The following is a 20,000-nucleotide window of genomic DNA, read 5'->3' on the forward strand; positions in this document are numbered from 1 at the left end:
ATTCATGTGTACATACACACAAACAGACACACAAAGACACAAACACTCTCTCTGTCTCTTTCGTATCTTACACACTACTTTCTGAGACAGGCACGCAGCTGCACGGAAATTAATTTGCTCCTTCAAGCCCGTGCAGTGCCACCGTTCTCTTGGCAGTCTACAACCGTTCCAATTTGCTAAACAGTGTTATTAGACAGAGAGGGAGACAGCAATCCTAGAAGAGCTTTCGTTCCCATGCACAATAAACCTTGCCATTCATTTGTGTATTCCCAGTGTCGTAGTGTTTTGTGTTTTTCATGTGTGTGTGTGTGTGTGTGTGTGTGCGTGTGCGTGTGTGAGTGCGAGTGCGAGTGTGTGTGAGAGAGAGAAAGAGCACGCATGTTTGTGTGAGATAATGGTTCAGAGACGACACTGTTGCTGAAATGGACTATAAATACGCAGCTCTAGCTCTGTGCTGTGACAAAGCTTTTAATTGTTCAGTGTATTCCACGGTGAGTTTGGAGGAAAGAGACAGAGAGAGAGAGAGAGAAAGAAAAAGAGAGAGAGAGAGAGAGAGAAGAGAGGAGCGATGTGAATGAGAACACTGCCATCTATCATAACAGCCGATGTCCTTTTCTGGGTCATGCTCGTCCAGAGCAGAGATTAGCAACTATCAATGATTATTAATCATTAGAAGCATGCACTGCAGGATTGATTCGCTCTCAGTCCTCTCTCTGGCCTTGGTCATACTTCAGCAGTCTCCACCAGAGTGTGTGTGTGTGTATGTGTGTGTGTGTGTGTTTGTGTGTGTGTGTGTATGTGTTTGTCCACATGAGTGCATGTGTGCACATTAGTGTGTGTGTGTGTGTGTGTACGTTTTTTGTGTCTCCGCACTATGCATGTGTATGTGGCCTTTGTATGTGCATATATCTTAGTCTGTTTGTCTGAAAGAAAGTGAGAGACGGCCCATAAGCGAATAGATCTGCCTACAGTAAATGCATGTATGTGCTTGACAAACATGGAGAAGCAGTAGAGCGAGTTATCATTTTATACTGAGGGGGCTATCATCATCATATTTGGTCAAGAGCCCTGGATCTGTGCTGTCAGAACCACCTGGGGCAGGGGGGGGAGACTGTGCATTTTTTTAATTGGATGATATTAGGAGAAAGCATTAAGTGAATGCAATTGGAGCTGGCCACATTCCCCAGTGTTGACAATGGTGTGTGTTCAGAGCTCGGTCATTCTGACTGGAGGATTTTCGGTGCTGGAGCGTCGCACATGCTGACAGCAGCTTTCCCTCGAAGATAAAAACGTTTGAGATGAAAGCGCATATGAGCGTCGCATGAACAATTAACCAGTTGTCTGGTTACATTTATCACAGAAATGTTAACATTATCTCTCCTAAAGACAAGAGTTTTAGCTTTTTTTAATTCGACTCTCTTGAACAAAGAAAGGAGACATAGTAAGCAGTGTGTATGCTGTGAGGTGGTGGATAGAACCTTAAACCTTAAAAGTCAAAGTGATTTTGTCATGTCGTAAAGGGATGTTGAAACTGATAGTGCGCATATGTGCGCTCGTGTGTGTGTGTGTGTGTGTGTGTGTCTGTGCATGTACATGTTCATGTATGTGTCAGAATGTGTGGTATATGGGATAGCATATATGGTTTGCTCCGTGTGTGTGTCAGCGTGTCATTATGTGTGTGTGTGGGGCGGAACGTATGGTTTGCTGTGTGTGTGTGTGTGTGTGTGTGTGTGTGTGTGTGTGTGTGTGTGGTATAGTCAGTACCACAGGCTGAGGTTGGTGGAGACTTGGCTGGCTGCTGTGGACCTCCAGGTGTCAGTGGTTGAATTGAATGGGGCTGAGTATCTGGCCCCATAACTCACTACAGAATGAGGGTGTAATGAAAGCCAAACTACTGGACATTAACTAGGGGATTGGCTGCAGTAGCCACAGCAGCTGGTCTTGATTAATATGGCTTCATTTGAGCATGTGCATAGGTGTGTGTGTGTGTGTGTGTGTGTGTGTGCACCTGCACACCTGTGTATATAACCGGGTGGCTGTCCAAAAAATGCAGTTACCAGTGAGCATATGAATGTGAAAGATTGCACAGTATCTAATGAATCCATTCATGTGGTTTATTGATGAGATCCTGCACACAGCGTCCTTGATGTTTGTAGACCCTGACTCTCTCTTCATGTCAAACCAGCAGCTCAGACAGACCTCCCAGTGTTGAACAGCATTCCTGCATAGGTGACCCAAATGAGTGTTCTCATTATTAAGATGATAATAAACAGGAACACACACACACATGGAGACACACACACACACACACACACACACTGGGGAGACTGATGTGGCAGGACCTGCCGGCGTTCTGGATCACTGCATGGTTAATGAAGGTTAATTAGAGTTCATTAGGACATGATGGGTATTCTGAACAGCGTTTTCATCCCTGAGTATTTGTGGCCAGACAGGAGTTCAACCCACTCCTCCGCCTGTCACTACACCACTAAGGGACGACCTACCACAGAGACGCTGTGTGTTAATGAGGACCTCCCATTTGCTGAGAGACCTGTCAATAACATAGTTCATTAGTAACAAAGCCTGATTATTTTGAAAACTGATTTAGTGACAGTATGAAAGAATGCCTTAATTACTTTGAAAATTATTTTAAAGAATGCTTCATGCGATTTGAGTAATAAAATTATGACTTAAACAGACTGATAACCTTATCATAAGGATTAAACATATAACACAATCACACATTAGTAATAAACACAACCAGTAATAAAACCTTTAAAGGTGTGATGTTACATCCTGTCAATTATAAAGCATTAACAGATATGATATTATGTCCTGTCAGTTATAAAACATAAACAGATATGATATGAATATCCTGTGAGTTAAAGAGACATCTTTACTACAGATATCACAGTTTGTCAGTTATAAAACATTAATAGATATGACATTAATATCCTGTGAGTTAAATAGACATCTTTACTAGAAATATCACAGTTTGTCAGTTATAAAACATTAATAGATATGATATTAATATCCTGTGAGTTAAATAGACATCTTTACTAGAAATATCACAGTTTGTCAGTTATAAAACATTAATAGATATGATATTAATATCCTGTGAGCTAAAGATACATCTTTACTACAGATATCACAGTTTGTCAGTTATAAAGCGTTAATAGATATGATATTAATATCCTGTGAGTTAAATAGACATCTTTACTAGAAATATCACAGTTTGTCAGTTATAAAACATTAATAGATATGATATTAATATCCTGTGAGCTAAAGTGACATCTTTACTACAGATATCACAGTTTGTCAGTTATAAGACATTAATAGATATGACATTAATATCCTGTGAGTTAAAGAGACATCTTTACTAGAGATATCATAGTTTGTCAGTTATAAGACATTAATAGATATGATATTAATATCCTGCGAGTTAAAGAGACACCTTTACTAGAAATATCACAGTTTGTCAGTTATAAGACATTAATAGATATGATATTAATATCCTGTGAGTTAAAGAGACATTCTTATTAGAGCTTTCACAGTTTGTCAGTTATAAGACATTAATGGATATGATATTAATATCCTGTGAGTTAAAGAGACATTCTTATTAGAGCTTTCACAGTTTGTCAGTTATAAAACATTGATAGATATGATATTAATATCCTGTGAGTTTAAGAGACATTTTTATTAGGGATATCATAGTTTGTCAGTTATAAAACATTAATAGATATGATATTAATGTCCTGTGAGTTATAGTGAAGTCATTAATAGAGATGTCACACTCTGTCCGTTATAAATAGCTGTAATATCATTGCCTGTCAGTTCTAGCAGTTATAGCAGAGATCTTATATTTCTGTGACCTTTTAGGAGAAGTCAGACTTGGTTTAGTTTCTGTAGGAGATACAATAACAACAGAGAGATCAACTATATGAACCATGCTATAGAAAGCACCCTGAGTTTCTTTTTTCGTTTTTTTTTTTTTTGCTTTGCTTTTGTGCCCCTCCTCCATTTCCTCACAGTCTTTCCTCCTTTTGAAGGAGTGACACGGCCTCTACCCCCTTTCTTCTCCTCCTGTTGTCCTGCGCAATAATGAAAACAAAAGAGATCCTGCTGGAGAGAATCAGAGCGCAATGCTATTAGAGCCTATGCAATAATTAATTTGCCTATTACCAGCATTGGGGTCGTTTGTCTTCATAAGATAATGCCATCAGTCCCCGTCTGAGGCGGTCTAGCCGACGTCCCGTCTTAAACGGCCCTAATTACGTTCCCGCTGCCTGTTTTATTGCAGCTGATGGAAAACACACTTAATCTCCACTGTGCAGATTGAGTAAATAGTCACCAGCCTTAAAGAGCAGACATCAGAGATTCCATCAGAGCCCAGAGAGCGTTATGTGTGTGTGTGTGTGTGTGTGTGTGTGTGTGTGTGTGTGTGTGTGTGTTTCCTTCTGTTGATTGTATGGAAACGTTTAAGTGCCAAAACCGACAGGACAAGACCAAAGCATAACGGCTCAGTGTTGGCTATGTTGGGCACTCTGGAAGCCCCCGTGTGTGTGTGTGTGTGTGTGTGTGTGTGTGTGTGTGTGTGTGTGTGTGTGGCAGAACACTTTAGAGAGAGACAATCGATATTTTGTAATATGATTTTGGTTTACTGCTCATATCTGAGTTGCAGTAGTAGTAGTTGATTGTCCCGGACTGTAAATCTAGAGTTATATGTTATATGTTAGAGTTATATGTTATATGTTATATGTTAGAGTTATATGTTATATGTTAGAGTTATTTGTTATTTGTGTACATACACATCAGTTTGATGTTTTTATTTATTACATCTGAAAACAACGTCTGATCATTGTGTAACAAGTGATTATAAAAAAGTAATTCTGTTATTCTATAATTATGTAAATACAGCAGGGACAGGTGTACTTTACACAAAGTAAGATTGTACCCTCTTACTTAGTTTCTCTCTCTCTCATACACATACACACACACACACACACATACACACACACATACATTGGTAGAAAGAGAGATGCACACACAATGTGCCTTTTTACTAGGGCATGGACTGAGTGTGTGGGCTTTAAAAGGAAAAGAATGTGTATTGTGATCTCAAAAGAGACACAGCTGTTGCCTGCATCATTCAGGACTTAAATATAAGGTTAAACACTCCAGGACACACACAAACACACACTCAGACACACACACAAACTCAGATTTCAGCACACACTCACACACACACACACACATGACAACAACAACAACAATAACAAATTCACCCTTTTGTTAACACACAGAGCGTCTCCACCCATGTCTGATTTGAGTCTCTCATGGCTCTGACATTACTAAGAGGAAGGTGAAAGTTGAATCCACCTCCTCTTTTCCTCAGTCGTCTCTCTGTGTGTTTCAGAGAAACCTCCTGCCTGGCACACGAACACTCTCACACACTCAGTCATTCATCAGTGCTCAGGGGATCTCCGGCACCCTATATACTCTCACTCAGTAGGTGTAGGCCTATACAAAACTGTATGCGCTTGTGTGTATGTTTGTGTGTGAACATCTGTGTCTGTGTGTGGGTTTGTGTGTGTGTGTGTGTGTGAACATATGTGTCTGTGTGTGGGTTTGTGTGTGTGTGTGTGTGAACATCTGTGTCTGTGTGTGGGTTTGTGTGTGTGTGTGTGCGTGTGTGTGTGAGCCTGTGTGTAGGTACGTGGGTGTGTGTGTGTGTGTGTGCGTGTGTGGTAGAGGGATGTCAAATCGTTAGTGACAGCAGAGAGAAGGAAGACCTGAGTGTGGGAAGTGTGTCAGGCAGTCAGATAGCTGGAGCGTTTCTCTGTTGTCATGTTGTCACTGAGGTTTTGCGAGCACTTTTTAACGCTGGCTGAATATGGGTGAGTGTGGCAGCTTTTGTGTGTGTGTGTGTGTGTGTGTGCAGGTACAAAACAGCTCATCTCTGGCCCGACAGATGCACCTGGGGTTTTTTTTACATTCTGAGAGGGGATAATATATGTTGCATGTGAACGTTTTTTGAGAGACATTTCTGAAGAGGGATTCTGAAGACTGCATATCGCTTATCGCTGGTAAATTGGTTTAACTTATAATTGTGGGCTGCAGAAAAAAAGAGAGATGAAAAAAAAAAGCACAAGCCATCTACCGATTTTTAATGAATGTACAAACAAATCATTTGTCACACGGGAGGAAAACCTGAGTAATATGGACTCATTCGGTGTTAAAAATTATGGCTTAACAACTTTGATGATCGTCATAAAACATGAATTAAAAAAAAACTAAATATTTATAACCATTAGCAAATATCTGTAAACAGTGGCATATGATAATATGATATAGACCCCAAAATCAAGTCTAAATGATTAACTTACATAAGCAGTGATAGATCACTAATAATTGCAGTTTGCATTCATGAATAATTAGTTAATAGTCGATTCATTCTCAGTGTGTTCACCGAGGGTTGTTTGTGTTGTGTTTCTCTCTCTGTGGCCTGTGTTCAGTTGTTCACTGGGTGTGTGTGTGTGTGTGTGTGTGTGTGTGTGTGTGTGTGTGTGTGTGTGTGTGGTGGAAGCGGTGCGTGTGAGGGAAAATATTTGATAATGTTTTGGTTTCGCTCGCTGCGCAATACGTTATTCTGAAATGTATTCATCAGACAAAAGGATATGTTATATCCATCCACCGCCGCCTGAAAGGAGCTTGTTCTTATGAAAACGAAGACCTCCCGTAGTCTATCTCCAGCCTGCGTGATTATTCAGTCTACAAGGGCACCTTGCAATCATTCCTGTGTGCGACTGTAAAATAAAGACCTTGTACTCTGATTCCATATACCAAGTGCTGCTTAATCACCATAGCGATAGTGACACCGAATATGAGTGACCTTTTCCGGGGGCTCTCCATTTGTCATTACTTTGAGCCTCAAACTAAGACGAGCGCAGGTAAAAGACGACATCAGACTGAAGATGAGATCATTTCCCCCCAATAAATAGTTCAATATGACCCCTGCGCGTGTGCATATGTGTGTGTGTGTGTGTGTGTGTGTGTGTCTGTATGTGTGTGTCTGTATGTGTGTGTATGTGTGTGTGTGTGTGTGTGCGTGCGTGCGTGCGTGTGTATAAGAGAGAGAGAGAGGATAGTGACTGAAGTGTGTTTGGGAAGAGAACATGCCCTTTGCGTTCATGTATTCTGTGAACTTCATAACGTGCCATTTGATAGATTGTTAAAATAACTTCACGTCTTCATCGTACGGGCCATTTAGCTGCCTGCAAATGATCTAAGACAGGGTTAGTCACTGATATAGTCAAAATGCCAACGTCAGTCTAGTCCTGTTTCATAGAAATGTGACTGTTAGATAAAATACTAAGCCAAAAGTAGCATGTTTGTTATTCCCAGAGAAAGCCCTGGATTTGAATATGTTTTTGTCAGGATTATCACACTATTACACAGTCAAAGATCTGATTAATTAAACCATTGAGTCTTTTCTTGATTGGTAATTGAGTGTCAGTAGTGCTTTTTGGACTGCTGGCCTGATAAACACACACACGCACGCACACGCACACTCACACACACACACACACACACACGCACACACACACACACACACATGGATATCCCACAGGCTGTTTGCTCATATGCATTGAAATGTAATTGTTACTCGTCCGTTTTCGCGCCAGTGCGTAAGGATTAATTGCTTCTATTCATTGAGATCCACAAGTGCTCTTAGACTTGAAAAGAGCGGGGGGGGGGGGGGGGGGGACGGTATTATCAGGCACACACACAAGTACATACCATAACCACACACACCAAACTTTTTTAACGTTTAATTCAGCGTGGACCAGCTCACGTGAAAACGAATTACCAGCTGAACACACAAAATACATGGATGATCCTGGCGTATGAAAGACTACAAACGACATGGTGTCCGTGTGTAACCGAAAACCCGTCACACGTCGACTCACCAACACGCGGCCTCTAATCAAAACCAAGCCAATTGGTCATACTGTGAACTGTTGATCTGATGAATGGAATTCCCCACAGAGAAAGAGGGAGATGAAGACAGAGAGCAGAGAGGGCAGAGCAAAATGAAAAAAATGTGATTCACATGAATCCGGGCGGACTGAGTAGCGCTCTGTGTTGGGAAAACACAACGAAAAAGAGAAGCTTCTCAGACCTCCGTCCTCTTCTGTCCAGTCCTCAAAAGAAATAAACTCTTACTTTGAAATAATAGCACTCTTACTTTGAAATAATAGCACTGTTTATGGTTTGGCGAAGTAAGGTTAGCGGTCCGAGAAGCAGCAGAAGCGTTCGCAGTGATTTCAGCGATTTGCGTAAAAAGGTCCGTTGTTTTTTTTTGTGTGACTGGAATGGAGGAACTGTGTGCTGAAATTAATAACTGTGGCTGAAATTGTGCCTGTGAGCCACAGTTTGTATTTTCTCTCATTCTTTTGTCTAGACCACTGTAACTGTTTCACATACACACAAGCTTAGACATTCACACACACCCGCACACAAGCTTAGACATGCAACACACACACACACATGCACACACACACACACAAGCTTAGATACACAGCCCTACTCCTGTCAGTCACCCTGCATGATGGGATGTGGTCAGAAGCAGGCTAGTTGATTGACAGCTGCCACATCTATCAGGAGGAGAGCGTTCTGATAGCTGATTGATTGGCTGAACGATCGGAGGGTCTTATCTTGTCACCCTGGGCCCAAAGCGGGCCGTGATCCGCTCACAGATATTGGCTGCTTTTCTCTGCTTATGGAGCGCTATTGTCACAGCCTGGTCTGATAAGACCAGGAGAGAACACCAGGGCAGCCCGGCCAACACAAGGTTCCATAGAGGGAATTAGTCCATGTCTTTCTTTCTTTCTTTCTTTCTTTCTTTCTTTCTTTGTCCTTTTCTTACAGTCTTTCTTCCAAATGGTTTTGCTCTTTATAATTTATTTTTTTTAATCTCTTCTCATTTTTCTTCTTTTCTTCCACATTAAATTTTGCCTTTCATTCTACCTGTTTACTTCTCTGGCTCTCCTTCTCTCTCTCCACTTACAGAGCACTTTCAGTTTGCTGTCTTAAGTCAGAGAATCTCCTCTTGGCTTTTGGTGATTACATGATTCTATGCTTATGTGTGATCTTTAGAGCCTTGCAAAGAGTATACCCTAGTTACATTGTTCGAATTACATCTGGGTTATACGTTCATTGTAAATATGTAGATGTAATAATTAAGCAGAGAGCTAAGTGCGTGTGTGTTTGTGCGTGTGTGTGTTGCAGTTTAATTTCGTGGGCCGGATCCTGGGACCGCGGGGACTGACAGCCAAGCAGCTGGAGGCAGAAACAGGATGTAAGATCATGGTGCGAGGAAAAGGCTCCATGAGAGACAAGAAAAAGGTAAAGCCTGAAAACAAGCACTCTCATACACACACACACACACACACACACATACATACACACATACATACATACATACATACACACACAAACACACACACAGACACACACACACACACGCACATACACACACGCACACACACACACACACACACACATACACACATACATACACACACACACACACACATACACACACACACACACACACATACATAAACACACACACACACCCACACACACACACACAGACATACACACACAGACACACACGCATGCACACACACACACACGCACACACACACATACACATACACACACGCACACATACACACACATACACACACACTCACACACACATACACACACATAAACACACACACACAGACACACACAGACACACACACACACAAACACGCACACGCACACACAAGCAAATATACACACGCTCACACATTGCCCACAGACCACTTTTCTCATAACCAACGAGTTGATTCTGCTCTAGAGAGCCGCGCCGATTTGCATTTGGATCGCCGGCGTCTTCAATCTATTATTTGTTTTCTAAATAACACCATAAAAATATCACAGCGCAGACACTGAATTACACTGCGTGTAGCACATGAGAGGAGTAAACTGGCTGATTCCAGCTCACTCTTCGTCTAAGCCAGTCGGAGCTGCCGAGGCCTCCTGCTAACTGGGAATAACAAGCATTCTCAGAGCTGCAGCTTGCTCATGAGAGCGTCGGGCAGGTGTTCAAACATTGTCCTTGGCCTCAGATCTGCGGGGGCAGGCTCAAGTGACCGTGCCAGGGCTCCTGTCCCAGTCAAACCCCAGTCTGAGTACAGCATGCTGGGGAAGAGACGCCAGGGCGGTGGGGGGTGGAGGGAGGGTCTGAAAGTAGGGGGTCATCTGAACTCCATCTATGGTTAATTGTGTAAACACACACGCACGCACACACATACACACACACTCAAGCCTGCACGCACGCACACACACACACACACACACATGACCATGGGAACTGGCTATTTTCATTTCGGAAAGGTCAAGTGTGATTGGTTTGACCCTTCTCAAATTATATTTTACCATTTGGAGACACTAAATACCTACTAATATTTACATAGATGTTCACTCAAAACTGATAAAGATCCAATTATTAAAATATGCCTCCGGTTTGACACCAACATGCAGGTGTATTTCCTCTTTCCTCTTTTCTCTCTCTCTCTCTCTCACTCACACACACACACACACATACACATCCACGCATGTGCATCCATGCACACAAACACTCTAGAGCACGCGATGACTTCCCACCGTGGAAGATCGCATGCACACACGTGCGCACATATGTATTCAATTTCTTTGTAAGAAAGAAATACATTTGTGTTTCTATGAGAAGGGCTGGTCCTGTATTTGGACAAGTGGTGTTAGTAGAGATGGTTATGCGAGCCCATCCCGGGTGTCAGTCGGAGGGAGGCGGGGGGAGGTGGGGGGGGGGGGGTGGGGGGGGGTAAGTCGATGGAAAAATAAAACAAGCGCTCTCTGACAAAGATCTGTTGTCATGAGGAAGAGCTGATGCACATCTGCTTCAGTTCTGTGTCCCGTCGAAGCACAGCTGGCCATCCCAGTATCAGATCACCTCTGTCTGTTTGTGTGTGTGGATGTGTTCAGAGTTGCTTCTCTCTCTGATATTGGGTCCCAAGTGATGGTAGAGATAATGTTTGAACCTCTTATCGGGCAGTGTGCAAACATTCACATATGTCCGACCCTTGGCGCCGCTCTTGGTAAGTCACTTAGTTGCTTCCTTTATCAAGGTGTCCTGGACAGTTAGCCGGTTAAATATTCTGATAACTTCATTTTCTCTTTCTTTTTCCCTTTCTCCATCTTCTATATCTGCCCCTCTTTCTCTTCCCCCTGAAGTGCCCTTCCGTTTCCCTCTCTCTCTCTCTCTCTCTCTCTCTCTCTCTCTGTTTATGTGTGTGTGTGTGTGTGTGTGTGTGTGTGTGTGGCTGCCTCTGCCTCTGTCTCTTTCTCTGTCTGTCTGTCTTTTTCTCTCTCGCTTTCTCTCTCACAAACACACACACATGCAGAAACACACAGAAACACACAGACACACACACGCACACACACGCACAGGTACTTTGTTATTGCTTATAGGCTTAGTCTACCTGCACACATCTGATTACATTACTCTCCTCTTGGGCTTGTGTCCTTGTTCTCTTTGTCATATTTCACAGCTGACACACACACACACACACACATACACACACAGCTTAAGTGAAACAAATGCCAGCTGACACATGGTGTGTGTTTTTTTGGAATACGGAAGGCATAAGCAGTCAGACACGTAGGCCGAGAGCACCAGCATTTTCACTCTCTAAGGAACAAGGTCTTTACACAGTAACCCCCATTCACTGAAACGTTGCTTCCCTAATTATCACAGATGAAGTCATTTCCTGTGATAATTACATAGATTATCAGTATAATTTGAATGGATTATAGAATTTGTTCTCGCAAGAATAATATATCTGCACCCCTTTTACGTGTCTGAAAAGCATAAAATGTTAGTGCATATAAACATACATGAATACCAAAGGGCGCTGTATGAACAACAGTCTCCAAAAAAAAAAGTATTTATACATCAGTTTATTCTAGTATGTATTATATGTAGCGCGTTTTTTTTTTGTTTTTTTTAACCCAAAAAGCTGCGCTGAACCATTTTTCGGTGTGTTGTTTTGATAAACACAGCAGATGTAAACAGCGCCAGAGCCCAGACGCTGGAGAAAACAGGCTGGGGTCATTATCTCACCTTTGCCTGGAGCTGGACTTTGATCTAAGCGGAGATGACAAGTGCCAACAGGATCAGTGTCGTATCCTCCGGCCTAACATTCTCAACACTCTATAAGTCTACCCAGAACCATTTCACACAGACTCCTGGGCCGCACCACAAACTGCGCAAATACTCTCTCATTGTCAAAAATCTTTACTGATGTATAAGTGAAAAGCCCAAATAAAACTGGCAAGGAGATTTTTTTTTTTTTTTTTACCAATTTTTTCTTGTCTGGTGAGAGTGGAAGTGAGGCACAAACAGTTTCACTGAAGGAGAAGAAGCTCTCTGAAGCGCCTGTTAATGTTGACATTGTACATTTAGCTTTTCCCTGCCTTTGATACGTTCGCTACACGCGGAGGAGCTTCGGGCATATCTGGCGTAGAAAATATTCGAGGTGTTACCTAGGCTTTATTATCAGTAGTAGTTTTAAACTGAAATGAGTTTTTGGCTCTGCTTGCCATCTTATTCCCCTCACTCGCTGCAGAGCGCAGATTTGAGCTGCGTAGCACTGACTGGGACCTCAAATTGACCCCGTGGTTTGACACCGGTGTCAGCACGACTGCATAATGAGTTTTTTTTTTTCTAGTTTTGTTGTCTTCATCCTGCTCCGTTTCAAGAGTCTCAGGTGGAATATGGTTTTTCCGCAGCTGTCTTGTCGGAGTTTGAAGGCCAAAAGAACTTTGTATGAAACGGGATTATCCAAGCGAAGTTTACTGCAAGACTGTTATCTCAGTGAAGATATTAGCAACTATATACAGTACCTCTCAACTATATAACTCTTTCCAAGTTTTCTGTTTCATGTAAAGCATGGACACATACTGTCAGAGAAATGTAAATACACACACTTAAAACAGACACGGACAAGGAACTGAGGAACTTCATAAAACTGTCCAGCAGTTTATGGAGCCCATAGTCATCACACAGGTGGATTTAATGCAAAAAAACTGATAGGTTAATGTAGCAAATGTCTTCCTCAGATAGGTAGATTGAAACAAATTAATTCACGCACATTTTGTCTCTCTCTTTCTCTCTTTCTCTCTCTCTCTCTCTCTTTCATACACGTATACGCACACATATACGCATGCACATACAGCCATACCCGAATGCATATTTCACACACTCACAAACTGGAGCTTGATAACAGAATTACACACAGAGAGAGTCTGGAGAGCCTGTGAAAGAGATAGAGAGAAAGAGACTCCGGAGAGCGTGTGAAAGAGAGAGAGAGAGAGAGAAAGAAACTGGTGAATGAGAATTTCAGGCTATATTTTGGTATGCCTCTGGTTGTGCTGATGCTGTGCTTGGAGATGTCACTGTTCTGACTGGAACAGCCAGAGAGAGGTTGTGCTGGCAATTACCGTTATTGACCCCGTCTCTGTCACTTCACACTACAGCCTTATATACCCATCTAAGAGTGTGTGTGTGTGTGTGTGTGTGTGTGTTTGTGTGTGTGACCTGTGTGCATTATTTGCCTGTACGAATCACAAAGGTTTGCTTCTATGGAGTGCCGTCTGTATTCCCATTTCCAGTGTAGTAGTGTGCATACATATTTCAGACGGTTGTTTCTGTTGATATCGCCAAGGGTTTTCAAATTAGTATTTGAGGCACACAGCGACTTTGTAAACAGCGAGTTAGCCATGGGCTCATTGTTCGATGACTTAAATTACCAGTAGATTTATAAAGCTGAATTTTAAACTGAGTTTAATCACTGACCCCGTACAGACACTCATAGACCGTGAGATACCTCAGTAAGGGTGCTTGGGACCAAGCGTATTTCTTTCTATCTTTCTTTTTCTTTCTTTCTTTCTTTCTTTTGAGCCCAAGAAGAATGAGAGTGTAATCAATAATATAAATAACATGAATTCATAATTTAGCACTGCCGTGTAATTTGTGTATTTCATTGGTCATATACCAAAAAGGTCTAAAAAAAAAAAGGAAGAAGTATTTGTGTGTATGTTCTCCGTGGTTGTGTACAGCTCTTATCTTTATTTCAGATGGAGCTGCTGCACTGGAATTTTGTAACTTCTACCCCCCAAAAAATGACATAGCCCAGGATTTCTATGCGTGCGCAGGAGCGTGTTTGTGTGTGTGTGTGTGTGTGTGTGTGTCTGCGTGTGTGCATGTGTGTTCTCTAAATCCTCTAACAAGGAGCTTTGATGTGACGGGACTTTTACACACAATCACGGAGTCGTCTGGATTTCAGAGCACAACCTACTCTAATTCTTCTGCCCAAATCTCCTCAACCTGAAATCCTCCCCTGAGAGAGAGAGAGAGAGAGAGAGAGAGTGAGAGAGAGAGAGTGAGAGAGAGAGAGAGAGAGAGAGAGAGAGAGAGAGAACGCTTGGTGGTGTCAATCTTTTAGATAATGGCCTACACAGAGGGGTGCCTGTTAAGCTTAATCAAAGATTTCCTTAAGGTTAAGGGCATTAAGATAATACAACTCTTAACCAGAAAAGACATTCCTGAAAACAATTCGCTCGCCGTGATGTTTCAATCTTACTTCCTTCCTGCGACACCTTATTCTGAAGAAGTCTCAGACACTTTCGCCTCCTCCTCCTCCTCCTCCTCCTCCTCTCACTCTTCACCTTTTCCTGGCCTTGCTCGTCTGTATGCAGCCTCACCAATTAGTCGTCTCCTTCTCATTTTGGCCTGGCTCTGATATGAGTTCCCACCGACCTCTAGAGTAGGGCTGACTCCCCTTCAGGAGCAGCCTTATTGCCTCTGCTAGGATTACAAAAGAGCTTGCCCGTGGATTTATGGACATTGATTATGCTACTGCTTTACCGTTTGGCCTGCCAAAAGAGAGAGAAAGAGAGAGAGTGAGACAGAGAGAGAGAGGGAAAGAGAGAGGGAGTGGAGGTGAGGAGAGAATGAGATAAACAGGGAGAAAAACGAGAGAAAGAATATAAGAAGGAATATAAACAGAGGCTCCACGGCAGGCATCACAGTGGGACGGTGCCTTTTCGCGGCGCACACAGGGAACATCACCTTGACTACGGACACGGCAACGCGTGTCGGCCCTAAGTGCCGCCTTAAGGATGCGGGCGGTTAGAGGACCTGACTGGGCCAAAACCTCGTCAGAGCCACATCACACCCTCATCTCTCTCTCTCTCTACCTCCCCAAATCCCCACCATCCACCCACCCCCTCGGCGCCGGCACGTCCACCCTTGGCCCCCCCTCCAGTCGTTTCGCCCGGGCTTTTTCTCCGTTATTGACGGCCCAGCCGTGGGTGGCATGCCGGGCCGTGACAGCCAGACTCCGAGGATCAATTTTTAGCGCCTGTCACAACCAAGGAAAGCCGAGTAAATCAGGCAAAAAAAAAAAAAAACAGAGTTGTGAACGTAGGGCAGAAAGAAAGTGACCTAATAATTCCCGACTTTTTCCGTGATAAATCATATCGAGTTTCTCCAACGATACCGGCGTTGTCGTGTTCTTTTTTTTTTTTTTTTCCCCTCGCCGTGTATCAGCGGAAAAAAGAAAGGAAAAAAAAAACAACAACAACAAAAAAAAGAGGCCAACAATGGAGGACTAATGAAAATCAGCAGGCATAATGGACGAACACAGACGCTGGTTGCTGATTGCCATCAAATTCCCATTTGCAAGCTTGTGCTGAGAAAAATGAGCACTGTTTGCATCTCTGATTATTGCATAAATCAGATTTGTTTTTTAATATTATTATTTATTTGGATCTTTTTTTCTTCACTTGCAAATCATAAAAATAAAAAATGGTAAAGGAAACAAAAGCAGCGTCAAACTAATTGGAGCGGGGCGGGGGGGGGGGGGGCTTTCTCACCCTTTATGTGTTCTGTCACTTTTTGTACCCGTGAGATAGGGATTGCATTGTGTTATTATTGAAAATAGCGTTGAACTTATCCTCCAAACTGCAGTTAGACAGAAAGCACATGGTGTTCATGGTAGGCTGACCTTCACAGTGTTGACAGCTTTGGGGACAAGTCTGTCTTTAACAGAACGCTTTGATGCTTCTTTTCAGTTGTTTAGGAGAGAGTCTTAGCCCCTGTCTGTCTTGAGTCTGTGTGAGCTGCTTTGTAGAGTAACATCTCACCTTAATGTTTCACACAAAGCATCCTTTCTTCCGACACAGTCTCCAGTCGCAGATCAAAGCCCTTGGCTCTTTTCATAAGTTTTGTGCTCATATATTTTGTGTCCTCTCCTTTTTAGAATTGATGTTTTATTGCTTAAGTAGTTTGGGGTCTTGGGTGTGTGAGGACTTTGTGTTCTGTAGATGTTTGAAACCCTGTGCTACAACTGGCAGGCGCCCTCACTAAAGACTTTCCCTTTTGCGTTTCTAGGAGGAGCAGAACCGGGGCAAACCCAACTGGGAGCACCTGAACGAAGACTTACACGTGCTGATCACAGTGGAGGACGCTCAGAACCGGGCTGAGATCAAACTCAAACGGGCCGTGGAGGAGGTCAACAAGCTACTAGTGCCCGCGGTGAGTGTCCTTCCTGTTTCTGCTTTAGTCACTTCCTGCCAAAGGCTTGTGACTCTTCCTGAAGAACATCCAAAACCGTCATGCGTCTCAGACACGATGCACTTATTTATACCTCTGAAACTGACATCATATGTGTGAGAGTAGAGGAAAGTGTGCGTCCATACGTGTCCCAAGAGTTGGGTCAGCTGTGTGGCTTCTAATGACCCTTCACATACATTATAGCATATCATCTGACATGTCCAGAGTCCAAGGAGAATGTGTGTGTGTGTGTGTGTGTGTGTGTGTGTGTGTGTGTGTGTGAGTGAGTGTATGGTCTGTGTGTGTATGCATGCATGAATGTGTGTATGCACGTATGTGTCTATATGTGTTATTTCCTTTCGTTACTTCTGTATATTTATTTGTGTAAGACCAAGCGCTCCCTGTCTCTTTCTCTCTCTCTCTGTCTCTCTCTGTCTCTCTCTCTTTCTCTCTCTCTGTCTCTCTCTCTTTCTCTCTCTCTCTCTCTGATTGTTTAGGTTGCATTTTGCCTAACCATTTCACATGGATTCACACTTTTATTAGAGTATTCATTTCAGCAAGACTAGAATTGTAGAATTGGCACCAAAAGCATTTGCCCTTTAAAAGCAATTATCTTTGATTGCATAGCCTGGCGTTCCACTGTACATCAGCATAGACGCTTCAGCTCCGATCATTCAACTTCAGCACTCCCCAACACCTGATACTCTGCTCTTTTTATTAAAACAATTCACTGTGCTATTGTGTGTGTGTGTGTGTGTGTGTGTGTGTGTGTGTGTGTGTGTGTGTGTGCAGAAATATCTATTCATGTTTGCCACTTGCAAATGTGTGGCTTACATTTTCCTCTTTCACATCCTGCTAATTTCATGTCACTTGATGATCAGGAAGTGAAACATTCTGCATCACTCTTTTGAAAGGAGAAGTGTCGCTATCAGCAGCCGTTATGGTGTAATCTCTCTCTCTTTCTCTCTCTCTCTGGGGGACAGACTAAGAAAAGAAATATTATTTTTCATGCAGAGGTCCACCCAGTCAACCTGTGAGTTCACCATTGCCTTACCTCGCCTTTTTTTACTGTGAGGTCACCTGACATTAGACATCTTTCGGGTCATGTGACGAGATGGGAGCTGTCTAGAGGTCATGGGTCGTGGCCTTGTGGCTATTTGATTAAAAATGCCTCCAAATTGGCACAGACACACACACAAACACACACACACACACATACAATGATAGAGAGCTGGGAGATACTCCTAACAGCTAGAGCATGACCACTAAGCCTGGCCTCATTGATTTCATTAGCCTGGTGGGCATTAATGAAGAACACAAGACAGCCAAGTCAATCTCTGCAAATCTGTATGTGGATGGAGGAATCAGATGCTTTGTATGAGAATGAATATTAGAATTCATGTGTTGGCCAATGATCTATGAATCTGTGGGGTTTGTTGAGATGAAAAAGTATTTTTGAAGTATTTTTGATTTAGTTTTTTAGCTGGCCCCTTTTGTACGTGCAGATCTTGGTTTAATACAACTTTAGATCATTACCTCACATGACTGATTGTTATTGGACATTACAGCTACTCATTAAACAGCTTTACTTACTTGTCTTATCTTTTTTATTCAGTTTGTGTGTCACCTTGGTGGAAAATATGAGGTTATGTGGTCTAGCTTCTTATGGCTGCTATGCTGACTTCCCATTACTCACTCTGATTTAAGTATAACGGCAATAGTATAACATAACACCACTGACACTGTTACACCACTGACACTGTCACAGTGTCTCTGTAACACCACTGACACTGTTACACCATTGACACTGTCACTGTGACTCTGTAACTCCACTGACACTGTTACACCACTGACTCTGTCACAGTGTCTCTGTAACACCACTGACACTGTTACACCATTGACACTGTCAAAGTGACTCTGTAACTCCACTGACACTGTTACACCACTGACACTGTCACAGTGACTCTGTAACTCCACAGACACTGTTACACCATTGACACTGTCACAGTGACTCTGTAACTCCACTGACACTGTTACACCATTGACACTGTCACAGTGTCTCTGTAACACCACTGACACTGTTACACCACTGACACAGTCACAGTGTCTCTGTAACACCACTGACTCTGTTACACCACTGACACTGTTACACCACTGACACTGTCACAGTGACTCTGTAACACCACTGACTCTGTTACACCACTGACACTGTCACAGTGACTCTGTAACACCACTGACTCTGTTACACCACTGACACTGTCACAGTGACTCTGTAACTCCACAGACACTGTTACACCATTGACACTGTCACAGTGACTCTGTAACACCACTGACTCTGTTACACCACTGACACTGTCACAGTGACTCTGTAACTCCACAGACACTGTTACACCACTGACACTGTCACAGTGTCTCTGTAACACCACTGACACTGTTACACCACTGACACTGTTACACCACTGACACTGTCACAGTGTCTCTGTAACACCACTGACGCTGTTACACCACTGACACTTTTACAACACTGACACTGTTACACCACTGACACTGTCACAACACTGTCCCTACGCTCACACTGGAAACAGCAAGAGTGTCAAAATTCACTCTGGCCACCCTGCCAGCAACGCTATCGAATGCTGTGGACATTCTGACATAGATTAAATAGGCGGCTACAAGTTCATTCGAAATGCTTGGTCTTGCAAACTTTTTTGAAAGGGGCCACAAAGCAAACAAATGTGTCGACTGGTATCTTTGTGCCGACTGACCACAAGTAGCGTATAAGAAACCTTATTAGTGTGAGGGTGAGAAATTGATCCATGAAGGAGAGAAATGAACAATTATAATTACGTGTTTGGTAACAAAATAAACTAATGAAATGAACTAATTAAAAGTCATTTGTGTGGTGTGACTTTTGTGTTGATGCTAAGTGCTAAGTCAAATTTCAACGCACAGTTTATAGGACACGTTTACCAGCCCTGGTCTTTAATTAACATTAAGATTAATTTGTGTGTAGCCTACATTAAAGTAACTGTGGTTGTGTTCCTGATTGAAGTTTAGTGGAAATTAATGTTTCAACTGACCCTGTAACAACACTGACCCTATAACTTCACTGACCCTGTAACAACACTGACACTGTAACTTCACTGACCCTGTAACAACACTGACCCTGTAACAACACTGACACTGTAACTTCACTGACCCTGTAACAACACTGACCCTGTAACAACACTGACCCTATAACTTCACTGACCCTGTAACAACACTGACCCTGTAACTTCACTGACACTGT

The 20,000-nt window shown here is 42.7% G+C and overlaps 1 protein-coding gene across 2 annotated transcripts in view; it reads left to right on the forward strand.

Annotated features, from left to right (window-relative positions):
- qkib (QKI, KH domain containing, RNA binding b) overlaps window positions 1–20,000 on the forward strand; it is a 55,126-nt gene that overhangs the window by 19,566 nt on the left and 15,560 nt on the right. For both annotated transcript variants that reach the window (XM_030771569.1, XM_030771568.1), the window contains exons 3-4: window positions 9,292–9,408; window positions 16,550–16,693. In XM_030771569.1, the coding sequence (XP_030627429.1) occupies window positions 9,292–9,408; window positions 16,550–16,693 (261 nt within the window). The remainder of the gene's footprint in view (window positions 1–9,291; window positions 9,409–16,549; window positions 16,694–20,000) is intronic.

Source organism: Chanos chanos, chromosome 4, assembly GCF_902362185.1.
Source record: "Chanos chanos chromosome 4, fChaCha1.1, whole genome shotgun sequence".
Classification (NCBI taxonomy): domain Eukaryota; kingdom Metazoa; phylum Chordata; class Actinopteri; order Gonorynchiformes; family Chanidae; genus Chanos; species Chanos chanos.